This window comes from Artibeus jamaicensis, unplaced genomic scaffold, assembly GCF_021234435.1.
Source record: "Artibeus jamaicensis isolate MK-2021 breed Jamaican fruit bat unplaced genomic scaffold, CSHL_Jam_final scaffold_833, whole genome shotgun sequence".
Lineage (NCBI taxonomy): Eukaryota > Metazoa > Chordata > Mammalia > Chiroptera > Phyllostomidae > Artibeus > Artibeus jamaicensis.
In genome coordinates this window covers 9,374,599-9,402,569 of record NW_026522056.1, presented here as the reverse complement: position 1 = coordinate 9,402,569, position 27,971 = coordinate 9,374,599, and the positions used below count along the sequence as shown (strand labels likewise).

At 40.0% G+C, this 27,971-nt stretch overlaps 1 protein-coding gene and 1 pseudogene across 1 annotated transcript in view; both read left to right on the top strand.

Moving 5' to 3' along the window:
- The window catches only part of KCNU1 (potassium calcium-activated channel subfamily U member 1), a 125,148-nt gene extending 121,623 nt beyond the window's left edge, over window positions 1–3,525 (top strand). Inside the window, 2 exon segments of the mRNA XM_053660081.1 lie at window positions 683–807; window positions 3,306–3,525. Coding sequence (XP_053516056.1) covers window positions 683–807; window positions 3,306–3,525 — 345 coding nt within the window.
- An 11,111-nt stretch (window positions 3,526–14,636) lies between these two features.
- On the top strand, window positions 14,637–15,826 carry LOC119065020 (exocyst complex component 3-like; annotated as a pseudogene).
- The last annotated feature ends 12,145 nt before the right edge of the window (window positions 15,827–27,971 follow it).

The window sequence follows — 27,971 nt, the reverse complement described above, 5'->3', positions numbered from 1 at the left end:
CCCTCACCTATTGTCAACTTGTTAGTGATTACATGCCAGGACAACAGGCACCTGCAATTCCCTGCTGGTATCAGAGTGACAGTGGACAGCACTGTCCACTGTCAGCACACTTCTCCTTTCTTTCACCAGTTAGGTCTTGTCCTCTCACATCATTCTTTACACTGAGGAGTCACCCATAGAACTGAACCCATGAGTTGCTATTCCTGAACCTTTCGCTTTTAAAACGTCTGTTGGCCACAACCAGGTATCAATGTCAAGAGGAGCGCTTGGGGCCATAATCTTCTGCAGAGTGGGCTAAGAAGATCAGTCTCCAGAGGTCACTTAGCATCCCAACTATTTATATACCCTGAAGGTGGGATGTTCCCACCTGTTCATTGTTGCTTCTTAATGGTCACCAGAGCAGCAGTCCCCCAAAACACAGCATAATGACCCGAACTGCCACACCCAATAGAAGCCCGTAAAAGACCAGAGTGATAAAAACAATCACTGGGACTAGACGCTCAAAACCAATCATAAGCCTCACTTACAAGCCACTTGATGCTGCCACTATAAAGATAATAGGAAATAATTTTAAGGTCTTCCAAACTTTTATCACAAGTAAAAGCAAATGGCAGGCCAGTAAGTGCTTGTTATTTCCTGGTTAAAGTACCAACGGATATATGCTTTTCTCTTCTCTCCGCAGCCAAAAAAGACCTTTGGGCAAGTTTTCTGTGGCTTGTTGGATAATTTTGGAATCCTCTGCTTTGGCTTATACCGCATGATAGACATCGAGAAGCGCAACCCGGAGCACAAAAGGGGAGTACGCTAGTTTGGAAAGTGCTAGCCACCCATCCGAGCATAAATGCCAAAGCTGCTTTATTGTCTGTGAAAGAGAGGTTCAGAACTCAGGTCCGCAGTCGCAAGGAAGGGCACAAGGAAGTACATTATAATGTAAGAATGAGGAAGAATGCATCTGATGACCTGAATAAACCCTGGTAATTGGGATCCAGTGTAAGCCATGTAAGAATGGTGTCTCTGTCCCCAGTGAAAACTGAAATGCAGACTCAGATTTCGAATCTAGTTTTTTCTTTTTCTTTTCTCTTTTTTAACTTAGCCCATCCCTGTCTGTGTAACTTTTTAAAGCTAAATGGCACTGTTCGCCTTGGAGAGATTTACCTATTTTATGCTGGATTCCCTGGATAAATATTTACTGAGTGCCTATTTTCTAGCCACTGTGCTTTGTACTTAGAAATTATGGGAGTTAATGCAAATTGAGGTTTAAAGAAGCATCAGTCTGAGAGCAGTGGGGAAGATTCAGGAAATGCAGGTAGGGAGCAGGAGGAGGGAAGAAGTACAGTAAATGCAGGTCGGATCAAAGGTCTGCGCAGTCAGAGGGAACAGGATTCAGGACAGGAGGAGACGCTAAAAATAATAAAGTGTAACTAGATTGGTAGAACCTGGTCCTGGAGGAAGGAGGAAGAAGCCAGATTACTCAACATGGAGTAGTCTTGAATAGAAAGAAAGATAATCTCTCTGCTCATAGAAGAAAAGAAGGGAAAGAATGGAGGACAAGGCAAATATAGCTATCAGTGAGGTGTGTGCTTGAGGGAACCTTTATGTAACACCAGGATTCCCAATGAAGTACAGGCATAGTCCTTGCTGAGAGGAAAGATGAAGGAAGTATTCCAGGGAGTTGAGAAAGAAGTAAGAGTTTAGGCTAGAGGAATGGAGAAGAGCTTTACCACAGATCTGTAGGAGCCATGCTAGACTGTAACGTGAAAGGACACAGGATTGGAGGTCCTGATGAAGTTGACTGTAATCAAGTCACTGATTACAATCAAGTCCTGATTACAATCGAGTCACTGTAATCAAGAGTATGGGACTGAGAGAGAAAGAATGATAGGAGTCTGGGGTCTGACTGGGATATGTTGAAGCATAAGATTTTAGAGGTGATACATGTCAGGAAACTAGGGTATCTGGTATATGATCAGGAAAGTGTACTTTGGAGATAATGATCCCTGGGTAGTGGACATCAAAGAAATGTGTCTGGATGTTGAACTGTGAGCATCCTTAACACTGTAGGTACAGAAGATGATGGGGCAACAGAGCTTTAAAAAAAAGGTGTCCCAGGTGCCAGTGGTCTACATAAACATGGAGAGCTACAGTACACCACTGAGTCAGGAGGGAGGGCGGTAGGGCTGGAGAGCACTAAGCGCAAAGGTGGTTGGGAGGAGTGAATGATGCTGATGTCTCTCTGTCTCTGTCTGTCTCTACCTGAACTCCTCCCCGACACCTCTGCAAAACTCATGGAACATGGTAATTGGGAGAATGTGCAGCCATACTTGAGCGGGCCTCAGGGAAGCAAATGAGTTTTCTGTTTTAAAGGGAGTGTGTGATTATAGAAGGCCTTGTATAGGCCATTATAGTGGTTACAGGGGACTCCACGGGAAAGATAAAAGTGGGAAGGTTAATCAGTAAAAGAAGGCCAACTCGCATTGAGATTGGCATTTAGGACAGGAGAGACGACCAGTCGTTTGGGGCAGCAATGGAGAGATGCAGGATCAAAAGCATGAATGGTGAGCCTGTCTCAGTGTTCCAACAGGAACACGGGTGCATTAATTAATGTGACTCACATTTACTGAGTCTTTGCTGTGTGCCTGATACAGTGTAAGGCACCCTGCCTCTCTCCATTTTTTCCATGCAGGCCCACACTCCGTGTTTTTTTCAAGATTCATCAACAGTCAGTATTTACTTACCAGTCAAGGTTTCAAATACAACTTTAATTTTTGTTTCCTTTCCTCATTGACCAAACGACATTCTCTGTGAAAGGTGGTGGCATTAGCCTAACGGCGGGCCTAGGCCAGGACAGAAATATCTGGAGTGCATGTCATCCTCCACTCTTGATAAAGCTTGGATACATGCTCACAGTATTGTGCCAAATGAATTCATCAGTGTAGTAGATGTTGAAATCAAAGAAGCCTGCAGTCAGAAAGGTCTCTAGAGACCTATCAGTCCAAACCACAGCCCCATCCCTCTCCCATTAAAATAAAGAGAAAAGTAAGGCCCAGAGAAGAGAGATTCCACACATGAGGATGGTCAGTGGCAGTGGCAAGAGTAAATGCTAGTTTCCCAGTGTCCGGGCTGGGACCTCTCCTGCTGCACTGTGCCAGAGACAGGGACTATTCACAAAATGACCAAGAAAGCAAAGTGAAGCAGATACATCTCCTCTTTTGGCCCAGCAACATGGCTGCCTTATTTCGGCCACTGCCCGTAGCCACACTGTCCCGGCTGCAGAGGCTCAGACTCATCTTTGCTTTTTCTTACAGGTTTGTGATCACCCGGCCACCCAATGAGTTTAAGCTGCTGCCCTCAGATCTTGTGTATTGTGCCATCCCTTCCAACATGCCGTGTAACAAAAAGGATAATTCTTATCAAGGTTCTTTTGAATTTATAAATTTAGCACCACAGGCATCAGGGACCCCAGAGGCATCTGAAGAAAAAAATAATCCTCCCACAGCTGACCCACTTGGCCCGATGACAACATAGCCATTGAATACATCAATCCATTTTTTGGATCCCAAAATTATCCCTGTTAGCGATTCTAAGCGAGCTGTTTTTGACTCAGACTGGTAAACTATCTCCCCAGACACATCCAGGTAAAACCGTGAAAGAAAATGAAAACATGAAGGAGCCCACTGTATATTCAAACTAGGCCTGCTGATATTCTCCACAAGCTCCCAGCTTGCTACTTACAAGGCATCTCCAGAGATGGTGGTTTTGAACAAGGAAAATAAAAATGGAAGCATGCCATTTTCATGCCCATTGCTGAGTGGTTGATCAGCAAGCCCACACTGTTTGGGAAGAAGCAAAATGCTGTTCCAATCCCACTGGATTTGGTGTGATAAATAAAGATGTGATATTAAAAATGCCTTGTAAGGCAAGTTCATTGCTCTGTGTCCCATGAGAAGAAAACATGTTAGTTTGAGCTGTGTTCAAGGAGTCCTCTAGCAGTTCTGGGTTCCTCCAGTCAGAGAATGTAAGTGATCAAAATAAAATGAGAAAGACTTGGACACAGGAGACAAGAAATGAAGGGCTGCCAAATAAGAATCTCACATTCTTCCTCCTCAAACAGGCAAGCAGTAAGCTAGTATCTTATTTCCTCTTTTCTTCTCATGGTTTTATTTCCGTCATCTCTCTCTGTAGAAAGCGAGAAAGACCAGATGGGGACATGCAGTTTGAACTGGAAACAAATTTGTGTGAAACTAAGACCTAAATATTTGCCAAGTACAAGAATAAATATGAAAAGTATCTTGGGATGGGGTGCCTGGGTGAGGTCAAGTGTATTGAAATAAATAACCTTCTAAATTCTCTAGTTCAAGAATAAAGACATAAAACAGAAAAGGTATAAAACCTTTCCCCATATTCCACAAGGAACCAGTCCACTGCTCTATAAATCTCATCTTTAATTAAGTCATTTCATCTAGATATTACTTAGTTAACATGGGAGACAAAAGCTCAGCACACCCAGGAAGTATTTATTCCCAACTGGCAATCTTATAATGATGAGCTTCAGAAGCAATGGCTTTTTTTGTTGTAGACACCACAGAGGAGAAGGGAAATGAAAAGAAAAACCATATTTCTCACAAATTGTTTTATATAATGTTTGTAGTGTCCTTGTCATTTTTAACAACATCATTGCTGATTTGGTATTACTGCCCTATTTTACAAAGGAAAAAACTATGGCACAAATAGAGTTGCAAGATGAAGAATATCCAGTTAAATTTGAATTTCATATAAACAACAAGTATTTAGCAGAGATGTGTCTATAAATTATTGCACTTAACTAATGATCAAACCAGCATGTAAACCTGGCTTATTTTACTCCAGCGCTTATACACATTTTAACTCCAAGCACACAAAATAAAACTAAAAAACACACAAAAAAATTCATCCACAGGAAATACAATTTTGTATTAGTTTAGCCTAGGTTGTAATGAAATCAGATTAATCTATGTGGAAAAAAGCATAAATGTAAAGAAAGTTGTCAGAGACCAAGGAAATAATTTTTTAAAGTTTGCCTCTCTTCATCTTTCTCTCTTTACATATAAACGGTAAAATTCCTGCAATTCCAAATTTGTAGGTAGAGTTAGAGGTGCATAAAAGATTTAATGGGCCTGTCTTTGAATCTCAAGTCCTAATTTCTAAGAGGAAGTATGTAGTGGGCTCAGCTTCGGCCACTCTGTCCCACTGTTTGTGGCTGAGAAACAGGTGCCTCTGAACAGAAGGAAGAGGGAAGGTTCAGGGAAGGAGGGAAGAATGGTGCATGGCCTGGGAAGACATGCTACCAACATCTCTGCAAAGCTATCATTCTTTCCACTCCCTGGGCCATTTTATATACATAGCAGGTTTAGCATAAACAGAATATTTCTGAGAAAGTATGGAGGAGCCCTGTGTATATTCAAAAATATACCACCTCTGTATATGTATTGACCAATCTGTTTAGCATCTCAGCCTCAGTTCTCCACATTGAAACCTTATCCCACAAAATGATCTTATTTCCAACAGAGCAGAGAAATTAGGATGAAAAATTCTATATTCTTCACTATTTTATTAAACTGGGTACCAGAATATGCCTAAAAAAACATTGAGGTACATGCAACCATAGCCAATGGGTTAGCTCTCATACTGCCAATATGGATCAATAAAATTGGTAAGTACCCCTAGATTATGTGCCAAGTGAGGCTATAGCTTTAGAATCAAACCATTTATGTACAAATGGCCACATTTTAATACAAGGCATAACACTAGATCTTTTGGCAATACAGCAGATACTTCACTCATAATGATTGTTCAATTCTTATTAATGGAAGAACTCATAATGAAGACAAGAAAAAAACATGCAAGCAACTTATACTTTGTAAACAATATGTGGGCCAGTCGTTTTTAAGGGTTTTTTTAATCCTTTGAGCCTTTTTAAAAATGTATAAAAGCTATAGCCTTCTTGCCCAGAAATATTAGTATATACATATATTCCACAAAATTCATTATTGAAGTGTGAGGGAGGCCATGGATTATTCTATAGTGTATCCATGGTCTTCCCAAATTGCTAATATAGCTCTTCTATAACCAACCAGTGGAGGGGTCACCAGAAAGAACATGGATCGGCAGAGGCAGGAGACCAGAGTACTTGTTTTAGGTATCTCATTAAAAACATCTGTGACTTGGGACAAATTCCTAAAACTCTCTCAGCCACTTTACCAGCTCCTTTTACATTTTGTAAAATCAGGAAGCTGAACTGGAAGATTTTAACATTACTTCCATCTTCATTATTGAACCATACATGTATTTATTCACTACATACTATATATCAAGCACAGTGCTAGATGCTGAAGATAGAATAATTACCAAGATAAAATTGCTTTCTTCATGGATCATAAATAATGAGATTATTACAGATTGTGTCAAATGCTGTCAAAGAAATAAACACATTGATATGGTAGAGGATGTGGTTATCAGGAACCATCATAGCCTAGGATCCTGTGGAAAAACTGTTTTAGGAAAGGGAACTTGAAGTGTTCAAGAAATCAAGTCAATGTGCTTAGAACATAATGAATAAGCCAGAGGAAAAATTATAGGAGATAATATTAGAAAAAATAGGTATGACCTGATTAAGAAAGTTTCTATAGACCATGAGAAAGAGATTATATATTATTCCAAGGGCAATGAGAAACTCTTTAATAATTTTAAATAATAGAATGTTGTGTTGTCATTAATATTTTCAAAGAGCACTCTGGTTCTTATAGTTTCAGCAGTGTAACTAAGTGAATTCAACTGGATTTGAAATGTAACTTTCCAACCAAAGGCAAGAAGAAGGTCATATTCAAAACGGTGTTTGTGAGAGAGATAGGACTCATATAGAGAACTGGTTGGTCATTGGCTGAGGTTATAGTGCCATGTGGAGCCAGGAGTTGTAGATGAAAATCGAGACCCAATTTAACCATCACCTGGGAAGGATCAGCCCATTTGTATGAGAGACAATAAGCAGACTCCTCCTACTGGTCCAAGAAAAGAACAAGAAAATTTATCTTTGCTTAGGGATATGGGTATAAAACAAAAACAAAAACACATCTATCATGAGAAATTAAAACTCCAAGCTCATATCACGTGCAACTGTAGTACCCAAATTTACATCCTGTGTAGCAGGAATTTAAAACTGAAAACATAATAGAAAAAAAATCTGATTCTGGACCAATAAGTACCTTGAGGTAACTGGTAGAAAGAAAATTAATAATGCTGGGCAGGACAGAATTCCACACTGAGGGCAACTAGAACATCATGGGGTGGGGTAGGGGGCAGTGACTTTAATACTTTTTAAAAACTGACAATAAACCCATTAAAACTTACAAGTGAAATGAGGAAATTATCTTCTTAAGTGTGAGCCAGAAGACAAGACAAGAGCGTTAGCATGACCCCAGATTTTGGATATTAAAACAATCTGGAAAAGATCATAATACTGATACATTTAAAATGATAAAATTTTTAAAAGTATGATTAGAAGTCATAAAGAAAAAAGGGTGAGCAGAGTTGAAAAACAATACAAACTTATAGAAAATGTAAATTAAATTTAAAAATTAATGTAGAATTAGAGCAATAAATTAGATACAAATAAATCTGAAGAATTGACTTAATATGTAAAGTGGGAAGATAAACACATGATAAATATGAGAGAGTTGTTAAGAGACACGGAGGAAAGAATAAAAAATTCCAGTATAAATAACTCAATTTTGAGATGGGAGAGATAATAAAGAAGATGTCTCCCAAAAAAGTCTTAAAATTTTTAGAATTGATAAAGTACAAGAATACTGAGATACAAGAAGTTCAATGAGTCCTAAGCAGGAAAATTAAAATTAATCTATATGTGGATAAATTCATACTTAGAAAAGCAGATTTCCAACAAAGGGGTTGCCACTGAGAAACAGAAAAAAAGAGATCATGGACCAATAACATTTAAAAGTTGAGGGGAAAATAACAGACGATGTAAAAATATGCATACTATACTGTCTAAATCACCATTCAAAACAGTTTTGCCTAAGAACACTTAGAGACCTGCATGGAAAAAACGAGAAAAGGTATACTTCAATGAAAAGAGAATGAACCCCAAGGGGTGGAGAAATATATAAGGCACAATTATAAAACAATAACTGGAAATTGTTGAGGTAAATATAAATAGATATTACTTATAATAATAATAATTTTAGAAGGGGTAAGAATAAGTTGGAACTAACAGGTAGAAAAAATGGGGACTATGAAAGAGGTGTGATTAAGTAAAACTATTGTAAGATCATAGCATTGTTCAGGAGGAAAGCAGAGATAACTGTAGCATGTAAAATTTTCTGAAGAATAAAGTCTAAAGACAAAAGGAAAAATACATGACTTCCAATTCAGTTGAAAGAAACTAAGTAGCAAGAGGACAAATAAAAGTCAAGAACGTTGACTCAATTTATAAAAAGCCAACATTTTTTTAGAAAAGCAAATTAAAGAAATTGCATATAAAAAAGTAAAGGGTAGTAATAAGTATAGGTATATAAGACATTAAATAAATTTAGATGGATTAATCTTGTTAAAGGATAAAGAATTTCAGAATATATTTAAAAACAGTTATATGTTCTTTATATCATAAACTGTAATAATTCAGAAAATATGAATTTAAAAGAAAATAAAAGAGGTATTCTAGAAAAATACAGACCAAAAGTAGTGACCTACTATTAGCAGATCAAGTATACCTCAGACCAGAAATCATTACTGAGGAAAATAATTTCATTTTATAACCATAACACTGATCTTCAGCTAGCAAACAACATAAGAGTTCTGAAATTTTGTGCATATAACAAAACCTTAAATATATAAAACTAAAACTGACAAAAATTATAAGAAGAAATTGAGAAACTCACAATCATAAGGAGGAATTCTAACATATTTTTCTCAGAAACTGAGAAGCATCCATAAAAAGTTAGTGTTTACATGGACTAATATGAGCTACATGGTTCTTTTCCCCCCCACCCTCTCTTTCTTTCCCACATAATCTCTAAAGGTATGACTCGCACTCACCGTCTAATCAGGTAACTGGTGCTTCAGCCATCTCAGCCATGGTTCAGGCAGTCGCAGAAGAGGAAGAGTGAACACAAAACATTTTCTTCATGAGGACACACATTGAGGAAGTACTACATGATGCTCTCACTCACAAGCACCGAGTCCTCTGACCAAGTCCACTGCAAAGGATCCTGGGTGATGTCCTCTGCTAACTGGACTGCAATGCACCAACCAAAACTTGAGGACCTGTCACTAAAGGAGATGAGACTGAGGGAAGAAATGTGTATTCCCTGCCACTGCCTTAACATAAATAATATTATGATAATTTAAAGATGCTATATCTCTTTTCATAGTACTTTGAATTCTGTTAAAAAGTAAAGCACAAAAAAATTGATTTAATCAGTACAGTATGCAGAATGTAAATAGGTCCATGGTGTCAGCAATGCATGGATGAGCTGCGTTTGAACAGAGGTTGCTTGGAGGGATGCAGCTGCTTGGGGAGCATCACTGCCCCACCCCTAACTGAACGATTGCCCTTATTGTGATCTGAAAAGCACATACCATCTCTGTGAGTCTAACTGCAGAACCCAGAGCTGGGAGACAGAAGAGAACAGGAGGTTAAGTTGCTGTCCCAAAGACACTTCCATTTGGCCCAGGAAATGAGTTAAATAAATCTCTCAACTCTTCATGTATTCTCTACACAAGATCTCAATACAACAATAGAAGACAATTTACAAGGCAGTGTGTGGTATTTTTGCAACTACATAGTTTTAACTAGTTTGATCTAATAGAGATTACATAGAGAGATAACTAACAAGTAGCAAATGGACATTTTTTAAATCAGCACACACATCATAATTTTCCATGAATTCATCATCAAGGCCATTCTCTATCAGCCAGTGTTACTCTACCAACCACATTGCAATGCAATTCAAAATTGATAACAAATACCCAGACCTCAACAAAGAAAATTTACCAACATATTTGGAAATAAACTCAAGCATAGATGAAATTTAAAACTTCATATTGGGTATTAACAAACTTTTTAGATGTAAGTGATGGTGAAAAGACTGTATATTAAAAGTTGTGGCATTCTTCTTCAACAAATGGTGGTGAAAAAATGGATACACACATGCAAAAAATAAAATGGGACCCTTTACCTCATAGCATACACAAAAAATAACTAAAAATAGATTAAAGACTTAAATGTAAGTCTTGAAACTATGAAACTCCTATGAAAGAAGTAGGGAAAAAAACATCATGACTTTGGATTTGGCAATGATTTTCTGGATATGGCACAAAAGCACAGACCACAAAAGCAAAAATATGTAAGTGGGACTACATCAAACTTAAAAACTTCACAGTGAAGGAACTAATCAACAGAATAAAAAGGCAATCTACTTAGTGGGAGAAAATATGTAAAGAACTTAACCATAAAGAAACCCAAACAATCCAATTAGAAAATCATAAAGAACTTGAACAGACACATTTGCAAATGGCTAAGAAGCATAAGACAGTATCACCAATCATTAAGGAAATGCAAGTCAAAATCAAAATACATACATATAATGAAATATTACTCAGCCTTTAAAAAGAAGGAAATCCTTTTATATGCTACAACATGGATGAAACTTCAGGATGTTATACTAAGTGACTTTCAACTTTTTCATCACATGGCACACATAATTACTAAAATTCTGTGTCATACCAAAAATATATTTTTTGTTGATCTGACAAAATAATAGATATTATTTTGATTCACTCACACCAAGTGGGTATTTTTGTATCGGCTGTTGTCATTTTTTTATTTGACCATCTAAGGGATAAGAGGTCAGTGCTCCTGACTAAATAGTCGGGTATTGCATGTTTTAGAAAATCTTGCAGTGTACTGGTTGAAAATCACCATGCTAATGGAAACAAGCCAGGCACAAAAGACAGATACTGAAGACTGCACTTATATGACTTTTCTATGGTACTCAAACTCCTATGCACTACAAGGAGAATGGTGATGGTCAGAGACCTGGGGAGATGGAAAAGGGACTTGTTCAATGAATACAGAGTTTGTTTTACAAGATGAAAAAGTTTTAGAGATCTGAGATTGGTTGTATAATAGTGTTCTTATAGTTAATCATACATATAACATACACTTAAAAAGGGTTAAGATGGGCCCTGGCTAGTGTGGCTCAGTGGACTGAGCACCAGACTGGGAAGCAAAGGGTAGCCAGTTCGATTCCCAGTCAGGGCACATTCCTGGGTTGCAGGTCAGGTCCCCAGTGGGGGACACACAACAGGCAACCACACACTGATGTTTCTCTCCCTCTCTTTTTCCCTCCCTTCCCCTCTCTCTAAAAATAAATAAATAAAATATTTTAAATGGTTAAGATGTTACATTTTATTTTATGTTTTGACCACAATAAAAAAAGAGCTATACATATAAATCAATACAAAGGAATGAATTTGTAACCTTATATGTGTGGAAATAGATTAAAAATTAATTTAAAATGAATGAGATAATTTTTAAATTTAACAAATTAAAGAAATAGTAGTAAGAAAGTAAACTAACATAAGTCTAAAGAGATTTCACATCACCTTTGTTATTTATTTCCCTTGTGTACTCGTCTGGAATGGAAAACCAGAACACAAATCCAGACTCCTTCACAAAAGAGCTAGCCATTTGTTATTTTGAGAAATAGCAAAAATGCCCTCTATCAGACAGATTGTTCAGGTATACATAAGATATGTAATATATAACTATCATATTACACATTTAAATATATACCACATATGCATACATATATAAGTACACACAGATATAGTAGCTTTGGGAAAACTAAAATATCTGGAGGCTTGATTTTAATGAAAACGACCTCCTCCAACATTCAACTATTCAGCATGCTAACTTCTACTTAAGACCTACAATCCATTCCGAACAACTCTAATTAACTATAAAGTCCTCAGGCTAAGTACCTTCAAACTGTAAAGAAGTTGAGGGAGGTTGGAGTTCAGTGAAGGTGGTGGTGCATGGTTTCCCGGAGAAATAATAACTCACGGCTCAAAGCCAGGAGTTGATTCTTCCAGAAAACAAAGAGCTCAAGCTCCGAAAGCCATCTGACTGCCCGTCCTGGACAGATGTGTTTAGGGAGGGCTGGAAAGGGAGATGGAGGGGGTGCAGGGAGAGGAATGATGGCTGCTGGAGACGGAAGAGAGAGAGGGGGAAAGGCCCTAACACTAATTGGATTTGAAAGAATGCGGAATGAATCCAGCCCCTGCGTGCAGAGAAGAAAGGACCCTGGACAGCTGATGCTAAATTCAGATTAAACTAACTGCAGGTCCCCTGGGGACCTCACAAGGTAAACCTGATTGTCTCTGTCATTTACAATCATTATCAGGCAGACGGCCTCTGTAATTTTACTGGGGAGCCAATTAACAGACCCCGAAACTGGGGGAATGCCCTGGCCCTCCTCCTGTTTCGAAGGGGAAAAATAAGGCAGAATTTGTGCTGCTGTCTCTGCCAGCCGGATAACTTCAGACAACGCAGGGACCCCTCAGCTCTCGTGAGCAGCTGAAGTCAGCTGCTTTCTCCACTTTCTTTTACTCTTTTTCTCTCACTGTTCAGATTAGCTACAGATAGCCCAACAAGACTTGCGACTTTCTTTTTTGGAAATATGAAAATGCTAGTCATCTTTCACTCCTTCTTGTCTTCAAGAAAATATCTTTGCAGCATTTCGTCTTGCAAGTGAGTGGGGAAAGGCCAACGAAGGCACTGAGAAGACAGTACCTCAAATTCATCACTCAGCCCTGCTCTGTGCCCTGACACCAACTTTTCTCGTGACTTTCTGTCACAGGCAGACTTTTTAACTATTTGCCTACAGTACTCACTACCTTATTTCCACATCTCTGATCGTGAATCAACTCAAGCCATCCCAACCTGACTGCAACCCCCATTATTCTGCTAAAAATACTCTCTCCAGTCACAAGTACTGAAGTCACTCTGTGGAGTAGAATATTTAGTGTCGGCCTGACTTCTCGGCAGGATTCAACACCACTGGTCTCCATCCTAAAACACCGTCTTCCCTTGACTTCTGTGGAACAAAACTCCTCTCATCTTCCTTTTGCTTTTCTGACTGTACACTCTCAGTTACCTTCAGCTCTGCTTTGATACAGCACAATCAGGTATCAGCATTACTCAAAGCTTGATTTTAGACCCTCTTTTTTTTTGGTCTCAGGAATCCTTAAGTGATCCAGATAATTAAAAAACACTGGACAGCATATACCTGCCATTAAAAGCATAAGGACATTTACCAAAATCCATCATTTTCAGGTGAGAATATGGGCCCACTCTTGCCAGGTTTTTAAAAAAAAATTTCAGAGAAATTGAGAACTCTAATCTTTACATAAAATATTATACTTTTAAATTTTTGTTTAGAACTATGATGGAGTTGTTGTAGCAGACCAATGATAATGCCAAGAAAAAAATTTTTTAACTGGATAAAAACTTTTCAAAATACCAGTGTTCAGTAACCATAGAACAACATAGTAAGAAATGAAAGGCTAAGATCCAAGAGAAAACAAAAACACAGAGGTGAGCTCACCATTCGACACTCTTTTTCCCTCAAGGCGTTTGCCAATTATTGTAGTAAGTGGTACTAAACTAGAGATCAAGTTGAATGCTAAGGCTAAGAGCTTTCAGCAGTCCCATGGGGCTAGGAGGAAAAAAAATTGGAATCGAAGGTTATCAAGGCAGCTTGGAATTGAGGGGACTCAGTTTTAAAGGAAAGAGGATTGGAAAACTGTGAGCATGACTTTATGCTGTTTTTTACCCAGAGGGAACTGTTTATTCCTAATACTTTCAACATGAGAGGCTGAGAAGCTAAGAAGAAAGGATCAGCTATGAAGCTAGAAAGCTAAGGAGAGCTTTTGCCAGCCTCCAAGAGGGAGGTGAAAATTGGCATCCAAGGCCTGGCAAGGGGAACAGACCCAGGTAAACAACCTTTGCTTTCAGTGAGAGTCTTGAAAGGTCCTGCTTTAGGGCTGCTTGAAATTAGAAATAGAACAGCTCCCACGAAGCCCGGACTCAGCTCGAATCCTCCCATTTTCTGATTGAATCAAGATGATGCATCCCTGCTATGATTTCTTATAAGTAAGAAATTAATTCTCTCTGCTGCAAGTTAGCATTATTCAGAGTTTCCACACTTTCTCTACACAGTGTCCAGTATTTACTAAAGTGGTTGGAGTCAGTCTTATCTCTGCCTCCATTTATGCTTTTCTCTAGTAACCTGAATTAACCTCCAGATGAACCTTTCTGACATATTGTAATGTTAACAGTCTTAACTCCATTTTTTTCTTTAAGAAATAAATAAACAAATAATTACTATGAATGACAGTGGAGAGACTCAAATGACAAAAAGTAAAAGAAAAGAAATAGAAAATGGAGAAAGCCCACAGGTGATCTTGATATAACAGAAAGACTTTAAATTGTGATTAGCATGTTCAAAAACTGGGAGACACTTCCAGACAGTATCAGTGTGGAGGGGTCACCCTAGTACGACAGGTGTGGGTATTCTGCCTGCTTTTTAACCATGAAGAAAACAAACCAGGAGGCTCTTGCTACAGTGGTCCAAAGGTTTGCTGGGATGCTTCAGGGTCTGCAACAGCAGAACAAAGTGGAGCAGTAAAACAGAAGAGAGGCCAGATTGAAGGCCCCTATCTAGTTGTATGGGGTGTGCATGGACCTGAGCATGCCCCACAATGCACAGAATGATGTCAAAGATATCCACTGTCATCAGCAAAAACTGGAGTCAGAGCATCAGCGCCATCTGGAGCCTCAAGTATGTGAAGGATGCTTTGTTTGTGCAGCTCAGTCAGCTTGCTAAAACTGTGGAGAACCTCAAGCATATCTCAGTGCCCCAGACTGTGAGGAGACCCAGGACCTTATTAAACAAGGACTCTTCTGCAAGCCTACCAAAAGCTAATGGACCTGGAGTGCTCCCAAGATGGGCTAATGTATGAGCAGCACTTCATGGAAAGTGGGAATATGCACAACTTGACCCTCATCCATGGCTGTTCAGAAGCATGGGGGACTCTCTGGTGAGCAGGCCAAGAAGCTATGGATGGTGCTGCAGAGGTCACTGGTTACCATCCCCCATGACTCCAGTTTGCCAGCCTTGGTTGTCAGGATCACTGGAAGGGGGAAAAAGTTGACAGGTGTGCACCTGACCAAAAAAAGCAAACTGGTGTGTTCCTTCCAGGAGGTCCAAGAATTGGAAGGAGAAAATGTCTGCCATCTTGGACAGAAATACGAGAATTGAAGGCACACAGGCAGACACTGGGGAGTCTGACAAGGGGTGGTTTGTCTGCCACCTGGAAATCATAACTAAGTACATCCTGGATGACCTCATCTTTGCCTAAAACTTGACGGTTCCATGTTTTCTGCCCTTCTATGAGGTTTTTAGAAACCCCCTGAACATGAACCACAAGGCCCTGAGTACGTAGATACAAGAGCTTGAGCTGGGAGACCTAGAAGCAAATGAGATCGTGAGCCTGTTTTCTGGGCCTTAAACACCTACCCCAGCACAGGCATGATGGGGAAGGTGGAGCTGGCCCTGGAAGTGGACTTCAATGGCCTGGAGGTTTCACCCTCTCCAGACATGATCTCTGAGCTGTTCCACACGTACGTGTCAACTCTTCAAATATCATTGCCTGGCTGCAGAAAGGGCCAGAAATATACAAGAAAGACTGCATTAAAAAAAAACACTGAGCCTCAAGCTGAGCTACCACTGTGGATACTGCCACCCAACAATCCCTGTCACCATCTTCCAGATGTTTGAATGAATTCTTCAAGTTGCTGCTCAGACACATACATGGAGACTTGAAAATAAAGGTACTAGTTTGTGTCTTCAGTTAAATAGATACAAAGATGAAGCTCAGTTGTACAAAGAAATATATATGGGAAACTACCAGTGTATATAATAATAGCAATTATCAGTCACTGCCAGAACCCATAGTCTGTTTAAAAAGGAAGCACTTAAGAAATGAAATAGAAGAGGGTATGTCTCTGAGCCAACCACACATGGATGGGATTGGAGACACCATTGCACCGGAGAGCTGCTGCAACCCGCCAGAGGGGGTCTTCCTGGATCTAGAGCAACATCTCAATGAGCTGATGCCACAGAAATGGCTCCAGCTCAAATGCTATAGACATCATCTGTGCCACCATGGAAGAGTAGCTCAATGATTTTTGCCAAAATTGAAAGGCCATTTAAGTGAAATCATATGGTATTTAGTGAAATCATATGGTATTTGTTTTTCTCTGACTGGTTTACTTCACTTCGCATAATGTTCGTACTGAATTAACAAGCAAAATACAAGCAGACTCATAGACAGAGAGCAGGCTGAAATCTCTGGGTGGTGGTGAGAATAGGGGGTTGAGGGATTGAGCAAAAAGGAAAAGGACTCATGGACATGGACAAAAGTGTGGTGATTGTGGGGGGCGGTTATAAGGGGGACAAATGATAATGGAAAAAATACAATAAAAATAAATTTAAAAATAAAAGGCCATGTAAAAACAGGATGATCATGAGTGGTGGTGGAATAGCCATGGACCCTCATGCAGAAGCATGTCTCATTCTAGAGTCCAAAGGGGCACAAGCAGGGTGCCGAGAGGAGGGTCAGGGAGGCTGAGCATCTCCTGCTTCCAGAAGCTAGCTCCTGGATTTGGCGAAGATACGGATGGGCATGGTGACACAATTGTCACCATTGCAGAGGTTATTAAGCAAATAGGCCCTTCTCTGCGCTACCTGGAAGTCTTGACTCTGGTCGGCAAATACCCAGACATCAGGGATGACTACATCAGCATGCTGCTGGCCATGCCAGGGGACACCAGCTGGGACATGAAGACCATCACTGAGACTCTGGAACAGGGCCCAATGCAGGCAAATCAAAATGATGTGTCCATCTTTAAGAAAATCAGTTCTGAGTCTGACTGTGGCAAAGCTTCTCAAGTAGCTAGTCAGTTTCCAACTTTGTGGACATTTTCTGCATTGATCACTCCCACATTCAGAAAGATATTTAAGCAAGAGTGACTCTCAGAGTCCCCCATTAGGTGTTTTAGTTCCTAATGTCTGTCTTTTTAGGAGCCAAGTGTGTTGTTTGTGAAGTGCCTGAGCACATGGCTCCTTGACTACAAGTCCTCTGCCAGTTGTGATTCTTCAAGCTTTCTCATTTTTATTGTTGCCATCTTTTGTGAGACAGGATGCTGATGTCCAATGCTTCATGGTTGGTTGTTTGTCAAGGTGGTTGAAAGGAGTATGGAGGGGACAGAGGCTCTGTCTTCAGTCATGTCTTGGTCCTCACTCACTTCTGCAAGTGCTTAATAAAAATGTCTAAAGTCTCACAGAGAAAGAAAAATTAGATGACAAGATGAATACATTTACTAAATTTGTTTACTAGCTCTAATCCTTCTTAGTGGAGTCTTTAGAGACTTCTACATACAAGATTGTCATCTATATACATAGACCATTTTACTTCTTTCTTTTCCATTTGAATGCATTTTACTTTTCTTACTTGCCTAATTTCTCTGACTTTCAGTACTATATTGAGTAAGAGTGAAGAGTGGGCATCCCTGTCTTGATCTGGTCTTAGAGGAAAAGCTTTCAACCTTTTACATTGTTTTATAATTTTCAGCCTTCAAGTCTTTAATTTCTTCAGTTAGATTTATTCCTGAGTATTTTATTGTTTTTGATGCGATTATAAATGGGACTGTTTTCTTAGTTTCTTTTTGAATGGTTCATTATTTGTATATAAAAATGCAACTGAATTTTCCATGTTGATTTTATATCCTGTAACTTTACTGATTTTATCTATTAGTTCTAACAAGTTTTTCTAAGTATAACTGCAATGTCATTTGCAAGGATAACTGTATTCTTCCTTCCTAACTTGAATGCCTTTTCTTTCTTTTACTTGCCTGACTGACAACTTCCAATACTATGTTGACTAGAATTGGTGAGAGTGGGCATCTTTTTGAATGGGCACATTTGTGATTGTATTCTTTAATTTATGTTAGCATTTTGTAAATAAAATTTCTGACAATTCCATTATTTTTGTTCTTAGAAATGTAAATTTTTGTGTTTCGTTTCTGCTTTTAGCTTTACTTGCATTCTGTTGGCTTGCTGATATTTTATCTTAAGAATATTGTTGATCTTGGTCTGTGGAATCATTTATTAAATTATTTCTGCTTCCTAATAATAACTTTATAATAGTCATCAGCTTCTAGGTCGACCACATCCATGCAAGCCATCCACTTTGGGGGCTACCAACCTGCTGCATTTCTGTCTATCGTATATGGATTCTTGTTTGCTTCTCTGTTTTGATGGGTAACCCATAGACAGTTCCTTTAATTTTTGTGTAGCCAACAATGCCTCAAAACACATTTTCTATGCAGGTTGTATATTTTCTTCAGTGAAAGGGCCCTCCCAGAACTCCTGCCAACTATAGTGGCAGAAACAAAAGTTTTAGCTTACCTTGGCTAGAAAGCAAATGAGATGTTTTTGTGACCAACTTGGATGAACTCTGGCCAAAGCAATGCTATGCAGGGGTCAGGTGGAAGTACGACACAGAGACGGTGGAAGTAGATGCCAACGAACTCAATTATTTATCAATTTCAAAACCATCTGGCATTTTGAAGAGTGACAGTTTGCAGGAATTAGGAAGAGAAAAGCACTCTTGGCACATACATGGGCCTTCTTATGGAGGGCCTTGGCAGAGACAGTGGCATGCAGGCATAACAAATCAGATTGAATGTTGTTACTGTATAGAGGGAGCACATACAGTTTATACCATTAAGCTGTTTATTGGCTTCTAGAAATCTGTATGCATATTATTCTCACATTCATGTACCCTTTCTTTTACCTTTCTTAAAAGGTGACTTAATAATCTATCACAGAACCAAAGAAATTAGACTTCCTGTTCTACATAGAGCTCCTCAGGGACCTCCCAGGTTGCAGGTCTCTCCAGAGTGGCCTGAGCAGGGTTGGAAGAGCAAACTAGAGGCTTTGCAACTAGGAAAAGGTTAAGCTCATGTGTCAACAAATATCTGTCTGTCTTCTGTCACAGCAGAACTGTTCTTTTATTTTGAACAGCAAAGGCCAATCACTTCAATAGTTCAGCAATTCTTTTGAGTGGTCAATTGATTTTGCACATGGATTTGACCTGTGTGTTTGATTTTGAATCTGCTGTAGGAGCCTCCAAACAAGCTGATTCTCTTTTGGATGATGGGATATGAAATCCAACCAGCACAGTGGCGCAAAGAGTAATGATTAAACTGCTTCCACTTGACAAATGGGAATAAAACACACGGATATTTGAGAAATGGAAATACTTGCTTTGGGGCGCCTAAAAGTCACTTTTATTTTTCAGAAAATACAAAGCAGATAGCTACAATCTCAGCTGACTGAATTTCTGCTGTCCTGGCTCCTAGAATAGCCTCAAAATAAGGTTTACTTTGATAGTAAAGCTAGAAAACACAGACTTCAATAAGCCCTGGGCTTTTGTTGAGGGGACCAGGGGCCTAATCAGAGACAGAAGAAGTAACTCTGACTCTTACAGAACCTGTGTGGTCAAGAATTTGATTTATGTGTCTCCCTTAATGGATATCCACAAATTAACATGCACTAAAATGGACTTGTCTCTTTATATAATTATCAGTACTCAGCTGACTGCTACTGGCATTTGAAATCATGGATCTAAGTGGCAGTGCTATCTAAAAGATGTGTAGATTATGAAAAATCAGATTGGCAGTTATCTATACAGAGGGAGCAGAACCCTTGATTGGCAACCCCTCCCAGATGTTGTTTGTGGGGACATAATTGTTGAATTCTGAACAGGGCTAGATGGCTGGGTCTCTTGGTATGGTGGAAGGGGACCTTAGAATTTTACTGGGTGACTGTGTACCAATCATCATAGAACTATTTTAATACTATATTGACCAATATTATCATGTCAGTGAATACTGGCTACATATCAGTCTCTTGAGAGACTTTTCTAGAAGTCCTACTCCTTTCCAGATGAAACATGTAATATTCATTTGGTCATGTGGCTGAGATTATTTTAAGAGTCCTTATATCATATTTTCCAGTCAAAGTGGTTGTTAGTTGCTTGACTTATTTTCTTAGTCCTTATTGTTTCTTCAACCCACTGCAGTTGGTCTTTCTATGAGACACACCACAGAAACAATTTTTGCCAAGGTCACCAGACACCTGCATCTAATTCCATACAGGGGCTAACTTTGTGTTCTTATTTCATGTGAACTCTCAGCATTGTACATAGATCATCACTTCTTCTCCTGAGAGCCCTTAATTTATTTCACTTTCATGATACCTCCTTCCCCACTCATTGCTCCTTCCCAGGTATATTGACTAGACCTCAATATTAGAATGTTCCAAAGCTCAGCTCTGGTTGGTGGGGCTCAACAGATTGAATGCCGGCCTGCGACCCAAAGGGTGACTGGTTCATTTCCCAGGTAGGGCACATGCCTGGGTTATGGGCCAGGTCCCCAGTTCAGGGCACATGAGAGGCAATCACACATTATTTCTTCCCAACTCTTTCTCTCTGCCTTCCCCTCTCTCTAAAAATAAATAAATAATATTGTCCAAAAAAAGAATGCTCCAGAGCTCAGACCTACACTGCCTCATCTTCTCTATGTTTATTATCTTCCTTGGTGACTTCGTTCAAGCCCATAATTTCAAATACCTTCTATATGTTGGTGACTTTAAAATTGATCCCTTCAGCCTTTATATCTCTGCTAGTTTCATGAGTTCACTAATTTCAACACCAGGATTTCTGAAAGTACATGAAATTTAATATGGCCAAGACAGGGTACTTATTTCACCATCTCTTGGCCCCGATCTTCTCCTCCTCCATTATACTACATCTCAGTTAACTCCATGCATATGTACCCAGTTGTCCAGGTCAAAAGAGGAAGGAAGGCCCTATCCTTTCTTTTCCTGAAGCCCACAGCCAAACAATAGGAAGTTCTGTCACTTCTTCCTCTAAAACACAACTTGGTTCCACGTACTCATTGACCACCTAGTTCACCCTAGTTCATCACTTTAAAACTGGACTCTTTTCCTGGCCTCCTGAGAGATTTTATTTTAAATTACAAGTAAATTCATTTTCAGGTGTTTTTTAAAAAGACTCATTGCCTCTATTCACTACTATATTCCTGTTACTTAGAATAGTGCTTCACACATATTAGGTTCTGTGAATAGATATTAGATAAATGAATTAATAATAAATGTGAGTTTTTATACAAAAAAGACACTTTTTGTAGTTTTATACAATCTTAATTAATTGACAAATAAATGTATAATTCATCAAAACATGTGTCCTGAAGTTTCCTACCACTAAAGACAGGAACAAAAGCAGTTCAGAATAATGGCAGCTCATTATTTCACTGCTATCAAAGATATCCTGTGTTTAGGCATTTTTACACATGGTGTTCTGATCTGAGACTCAGAGGAAATCTTCCTAGCCTGCTGCTGAGGAGTTAGCACTCCAAAAAGTCTGGGAGAATTGTTCTTTTGAAAATATTCTTCAGAAAATGTGTGCTTTCTTAATCCATGTGTTTAAGGTAGACTATTAAGTTTCACACTTAATAGAACCTCCTACTTTCTTAAGTTACTCCAACATTTCCCAAACACGCTCCTCACGGCAGTCTCATTTTATTCTTGCCTTTAAGTAATCTTCAAACCAAAAAACCTAAGCAACCCTCATTAGGCAAACATTGTCTTCCTATTGGGGTAAGGGAAAGCTGAGCATTGGTCACGTGTGGCATGCAGAATAAAGCTGTCTTTAAGGCTGAGAGTCACGGGCGTCAGTTCTAGCTCTGATGATTTGTTGGACATGAATTTGGGGGAGTGACCTAACTTTTCCAAATATCATTTTCTGACCTAAGAATGGTTGCTAACAATGCCTCCCTTATAAGGTGCTTGTGAGTATAGGAAAATTTTACCTGGGTCGGTGCACACAGTTAAAGTGCAGACCCCATGCCTGGAGCTAGTTAATTTTGGGAAGTGGCTTCATTCTTGACTTTCCCACCAAGGGCGTCATTTTGATCTCCGTCCATCAAACATTACTGATTACTATTACTAGAGCCAGTGGCGGGGCCTCCCTCTTCCCAAGATCCAGATAACTGGACAATGAGAAATAGGGGAATCCTGAGACAGTTGTAATGTCTCACTCATTACATTAAACATGGCTACCTGAGCTGACTACAGTCACTCTGGAGATAATCAATAAACATTTCAGAATGAATTAATAGATGAAGATGGATGTTTTTTCCTTGATCATTTAACTACTAGATAAATCTGATCACATTTTTCATTAGTTTGCTGTACTTTGCAGGTAAGAGACTGGGATTTGCAAGACGATACACAAAGGAGAGAGGCAGGGCTGAATGGGACTGGAAAGCCAGGAGGAGTGGGAGCTGAAGGGAGGAGTTGTGAGTTCCAGAGCGTGGAGATTCCACTCCAAAGAGATAATTCTTTACTGGGTCAAGGCTGCTTTTGCATGATTCTAGCATCGCCAGGAAGAGGAGAAATAATCATATTAGGTGTCTGCTGTACTGTTCAACGTGGCTTGGCCTACGTTACTTTTGAAGTCAGACAGTTTTAAATGCTTTTTGTGAGCGAGGTATTCAGAAGACACCTGATCAATAAGGCAGGTGCTGCCAGAGCCAAACAGCAAAGTTTTTTGATCTTGACAATGGCATACATTCTTGTGTGGAAAGGAGTAATCCATTCAGTCACAGTTAAGAAAAAGTTATATGTGTGTTGATTTTAGGATCAGAGGCAGAGCCGTTTGGAAATGTGGCCTCCAGGCAGGCCAGGCAGGGTATCAGCACAGTGGTGAGTCCCTCAGGAGCAAGAGCAGCCCTTCACTGAGCACCCCGGCCTCTGAGTGGTAATATTCACACACATAGCCCTATAGGGCTGCTATCAGCATGAGCTCCACTTCCTTTTGTTTACTGATCCTGAGCATATCAGTTTGTATCCAGTTGACTCCTTCCATGGCTGGATCCCTTCCCTGAAGTCCAGCACAGTCTATAGCAAGGCCCGTGCTCATTCGGTGCTCTGCTGATTTCAGGTCAGGCTTATTAGGAGCCCAGGATGGACCATAGGTGGACAGGAAAACATCTTTTCACCGTCCCTCATCATAAAGATGGCCATTATAAAGAAAGAGAATAATTCTATGGTTGAGACACATGGTCATAAACTGAAGGGGGGTATGGTAGAGGTGGGGGGTGCAGGGTGGAGGGGAATGAAGGGGGGAATAGAACAACTGTAATGGCATAATCAATACAATAAAAATTAAAAAAAGAAAGAAAAAATTTTTAAAAAAGAGAGAATAGGAACTATGGTCTTGTGAAAGTCAACTATGAATGTTTTTTCCAAACTCCAATGAAGTTACTAGGTTGGAATTGGCTTTAGTGGGAATATTTGCACCATGGATACTAGTAAACTCTACAATAATGTTTTATGTTTTTTGTTTTAAGTTTTGAGAGTTCTTTGTTGAACATTTACCAGTATAACCCTGAATAAGGTGCAGGGGCAGAAGGAGAAAATCTACAATTTAAAGTCCTGAATTACCCTTGCTACCCTCTCTCCTGGTGGCTGCTTAAATGGCCCAGATGAACCTCTCCTGTAGAGCTTGACAACCACAGCCAGCCACAGAAGGTTTTGTGTGTGCTTTTTAAAAAAAATCAGATTTGTATTTCAGAAAGGGAACCCTGGCTGGCCACAATGAGTTGGGTAGACTGAAAGGGTATAAAATCAGACATGATATCCAGAGGCAAAGAAATCAGATGGTAATCTGATTGCCCTTGTCCAAATAAAGGATTATGAGGCCTGAACTAAGTAAGGCAAGAGCAGTGGAAATGGAGAAGAGAAAACGGATATAATACATGTTATAGAAATAGATATCACATAACTCATTAATTGATTGGGTGTCAGGCTAAGAAAAAGAAAAGACTGCATGATAACATTCTAGTTTCATATGGCACTGCTGTTCACCAAGACAGATTAGCAGACTTTGGTGGGACGACAATATTCAGAGCAAGTTGAAATGCCTGAGAGACAGGTGGATGGGGCTGAAGGAGTGGAGTTGACTAGAACGCATTTGAAAGTCAGCAGGTGATAAGAAGGGATCACTAGGGATGGTATGAAGTAACAAGTGGACTAGGGAAAAAACATGCAAAGAGTTAGAGAATCTCTTAGCCATTAATATAAAATATCAGGTCAAGACCAAGAGACAGGAAGTAGACAAAGAATGCATACTGTTTAGCAGCAGATTGTTAGAGGTTCTTGCCAGGTCAGTTTCTGGGAGTTCAGGAAAAGAAGGAGCCAGACTGCAGGTGTTTGAAGAACAGTGTACAGAAGGTGGAAATAATAGAAAGCAAGTAAGAAACACAAATTCAAAGCTCAGAAGGTAGGAAAAGCTCCAAGGAGAAGCAGAGTCAAGAGAGGACTTTATTTTTAGAGCAGAGAACAGATTTGATCAAATCTTATGCTATGCAGAAGAGACCAATAAAAATGAAGTTGCCGGTTTGAGAATGAGAAAAGGAATCACAGATATAGTAAGGTCTTAGATGAGACAGGCGGGTCAGTCAAGAGCACGAGTGAAGGGAATAACCTTCAGAACAGAAATAACAGTTCTTCTGCAAGACTGGAGGGATGGGGGTGAGAATAACTGCAAACACAGATAGATTTTTAATTGCTGGAAATTGAGGGATCTTAAACCTCACATTCTCAGATTTCTTTTCTTGAAGTTCTGAGAAGTTTGAAGAGAGTGGTAGAAGTTTGCAATAACAGTCATCGGGAATGGGGGAGGGCATAACACTCCATTTTAAGCTAACATTATAGTTAATGTACAGACATAATCTTATTTTTCTTTTTTTGCATATTTTATGACCCTCCCTTTTAGCATCTGCACTATCACAAATATAATAGCACATCTCACAGTATTACTATTGCTCACTTGATTATCTGTCTTTTCATCTAGCAATAAACCCAGATTAGGTAGGAACAGTGCTTCAGTTCTAGCGGAGTGCCTAAAGTAGGATGAGTGATTAACAAATATTTGTTGAGTGGAAGAATGAGTAAATGAGGAGATGTCTGAATTCACACAATCTTCTCAACTCAACTGCAAATGCCACTGTGTCTTAAATTTTGTTGAATTACTCAGCATTTTAAGTACAGGGTAGCTGCACAATCAGAATAAAATAAAATGAATGGGGCCACTTCAAGACCAAAGTCTTGGACATCAAGAAGTAGACACCGCCCTGGCAAGTGTAGCTTAGTGGATTGACTGCAGGCTTGTGAACCAAACAACCGCAGTTCAATTCCCAGTCAGGGCACATGCCTGGGTTGCAGGCCAGTTCCCAGCAGGGGACGCATGAGAGGCAACCATACACTGATATTTCTCTCCCTCTCTCCTTCTCTTCCCCTCTAAAAAGAAATAAATAAAATCTTTTAAAAAAGAAGAAGTAGATGCAAAGGAAGATGCCTGTAATGAGATAATGAAGAAATGAGATTCAAAGTAGCTAAACCTATGTAAGAAAATGCACCTATCCTCCTCCTCCTGATGGCTTCCAGTTATTCATTTTCCCCCAGTTTTAGGGAAGGTGTCTTTTTATCATCCTAGTACCTAATATTTTCCAGTCAATCATGGAATCAACAAGTCATGCACAAAAATTAGCAGCATCCCTCATCCAACCTGTTCTCTGGCTTCTTGGACTGTAACCCCCATGGTCTGAAGACTGAGCTCCAGAGGGGTAACCAGTTATTGTCAGATATGTCCCTGCATTGTCCTTTCTCTAGTTCTAAAACTGTGCTCCCAATTGCCAGCCCTCTGTGCTAATAGACAGAGAGAAACCCTTCAGGCAGGCAGTGAAAGGCAGCTCCTGCCTGTACTACTCTGAGGTGTCCCATAGCAAATAACTGTGGCAGCAAAATGTCTTAATACAGCATGTTGTTTAGCATAATTGATGTTCAGATGCAGCATTGGTAGAAACAAGCCCAGTTAATTGGTCTCTCAACCTGCATTAGCTCTTGCATTGCAGCCAATTAGGCAAGGGCCAGAGGGCCCCTTGCTTGGCTATTAGAACCCCACACACTGGGACCAGAAAGGTGCTGGCAGTCAGACAGCGGACCTGGTATGAGTGGCTGTAATAAACAGTGTGCGCAGCTGCACCGCAGCCAGAGCCATCTGTCCATTTAGGAACACGGGGCCTTACACAACCAGTCTTAAAGGAGACAGAAAGAAGATAACGTTCAGGGGAAGGAAATCTGAGCTCTTTTAAGGGATAGAGCACTGAAGGAATCTTTGAAGATTATAGGCTTGAACGGCATACACCCAATACTAATCCTACAGCAAGATTTCTAATGAACTAAGAACCTGTCTCTGCTCTCTGAGACTGTGTTTTCAGAATGCCCTGGACTTCTAAAGGAAGGACAGACTTCAAGGGGGCAATATAAGGTTAATGCTCAAAGTGAGATCCTTGGCTCAGCAGCACCATTGCCATCCATCAGGGTGTTAGGAATGCAGATCACAGGCCCAGCTCTGACTCACCGACTCAGAATCAGCATTTGGACCAGATCCCCAGGTGTTCCACTTGCCCATTAAAGACTGGGAAGCAGCCCTTTAGGCCAGGGATCAGCAAACATGTTTTATGAGAACACAGCATGACCACTCATTAGCCTCTTGATTATTCTGCTTTCACACTAAGACAGCAGGGCTGAGTATTTGCAATAGAGATCTTGTGGCCCTCGAGCCTAAATTACTACCCTCAGGCTCTTTGCAGAGAGAGCTGGCCCACTGCTGCTCTAGGCAGAAATCTCAGTAACTCGCCCATGTTTGTCCTCAGAGGTTAGGTTAGTACCAGATATTTTATTTGCTGTTTAAAGGTTGTTGTGGACTTTATGGACAGATGGAGCAGTAGACAATGTCCGGCAGAAGTGAGGCCTGCTTGAGTGCGGTTGGCTGGGTGTAACAATATGGGTGTAACAGCTTATAGTTTTAATTTGAACATTGCACCTAAAATGTCACATGGTGTGTTGAGTGTGATATCGTTATGTTACAGAGTTACATGCTTGTGATTTTGTAATAAAAAGCGGCATTATTTGTACTGGATCTTGGATGTTCCATGATAATGATCCCAATTCTAGGGACTTCGGACCATCTAAGTTTATACAGCAAAAGTGGGCAACAACTGTGTACTTCCTGCCACCTTGCCGGAGTCAAATGGCTTGAAGTATCCCTTCCCTCTCTCAGTCACCTGGAGAATTAAAAAAAAGTGATAACCTGGCACTCGCAATAAAGTGATCACCACATTTCTGTGTTGCATCCTTGATAGCATATTTGTTGTGACTGGAAGTAGCGACTTTTCTCCCAAATATACTAAGAGATTTGATTTTATGCCAGTGTTTGGGGATAATTCCATACCCAATGAATCACCTAAAGAGACTGCATTCCCTTCCTCCCGATTTTCACCAGGTGGGATGGTAAAACAGGTGTGACTCTGCTGCTTTACATATGGTGGCAGGATTGTTGAAAATGTGCATTCCTTCCTGCGTGCCATAAAGAGAGCTCAGGCAGAGAGTCCGTGAAAGACTGTGGTGACTAGTGGTGAGGAGACATGCTAAACCGACACTTCTGAAACTGCGGAGATATTTTGATAGGAGACCCTGGCCTGGAGCTCGTAGGCTTGCACTTGCAAGAATATTAAAAAAGCACCGCATTGTGTTTCTGAAAGCCTTGGCGTTTTTCCCAGCGTGTGCTTCCCAAGCCTCTCTCTCCCACACACACATGCACGCGCACGCACACACCGACGAAAGCCAATCTGCAGCCTC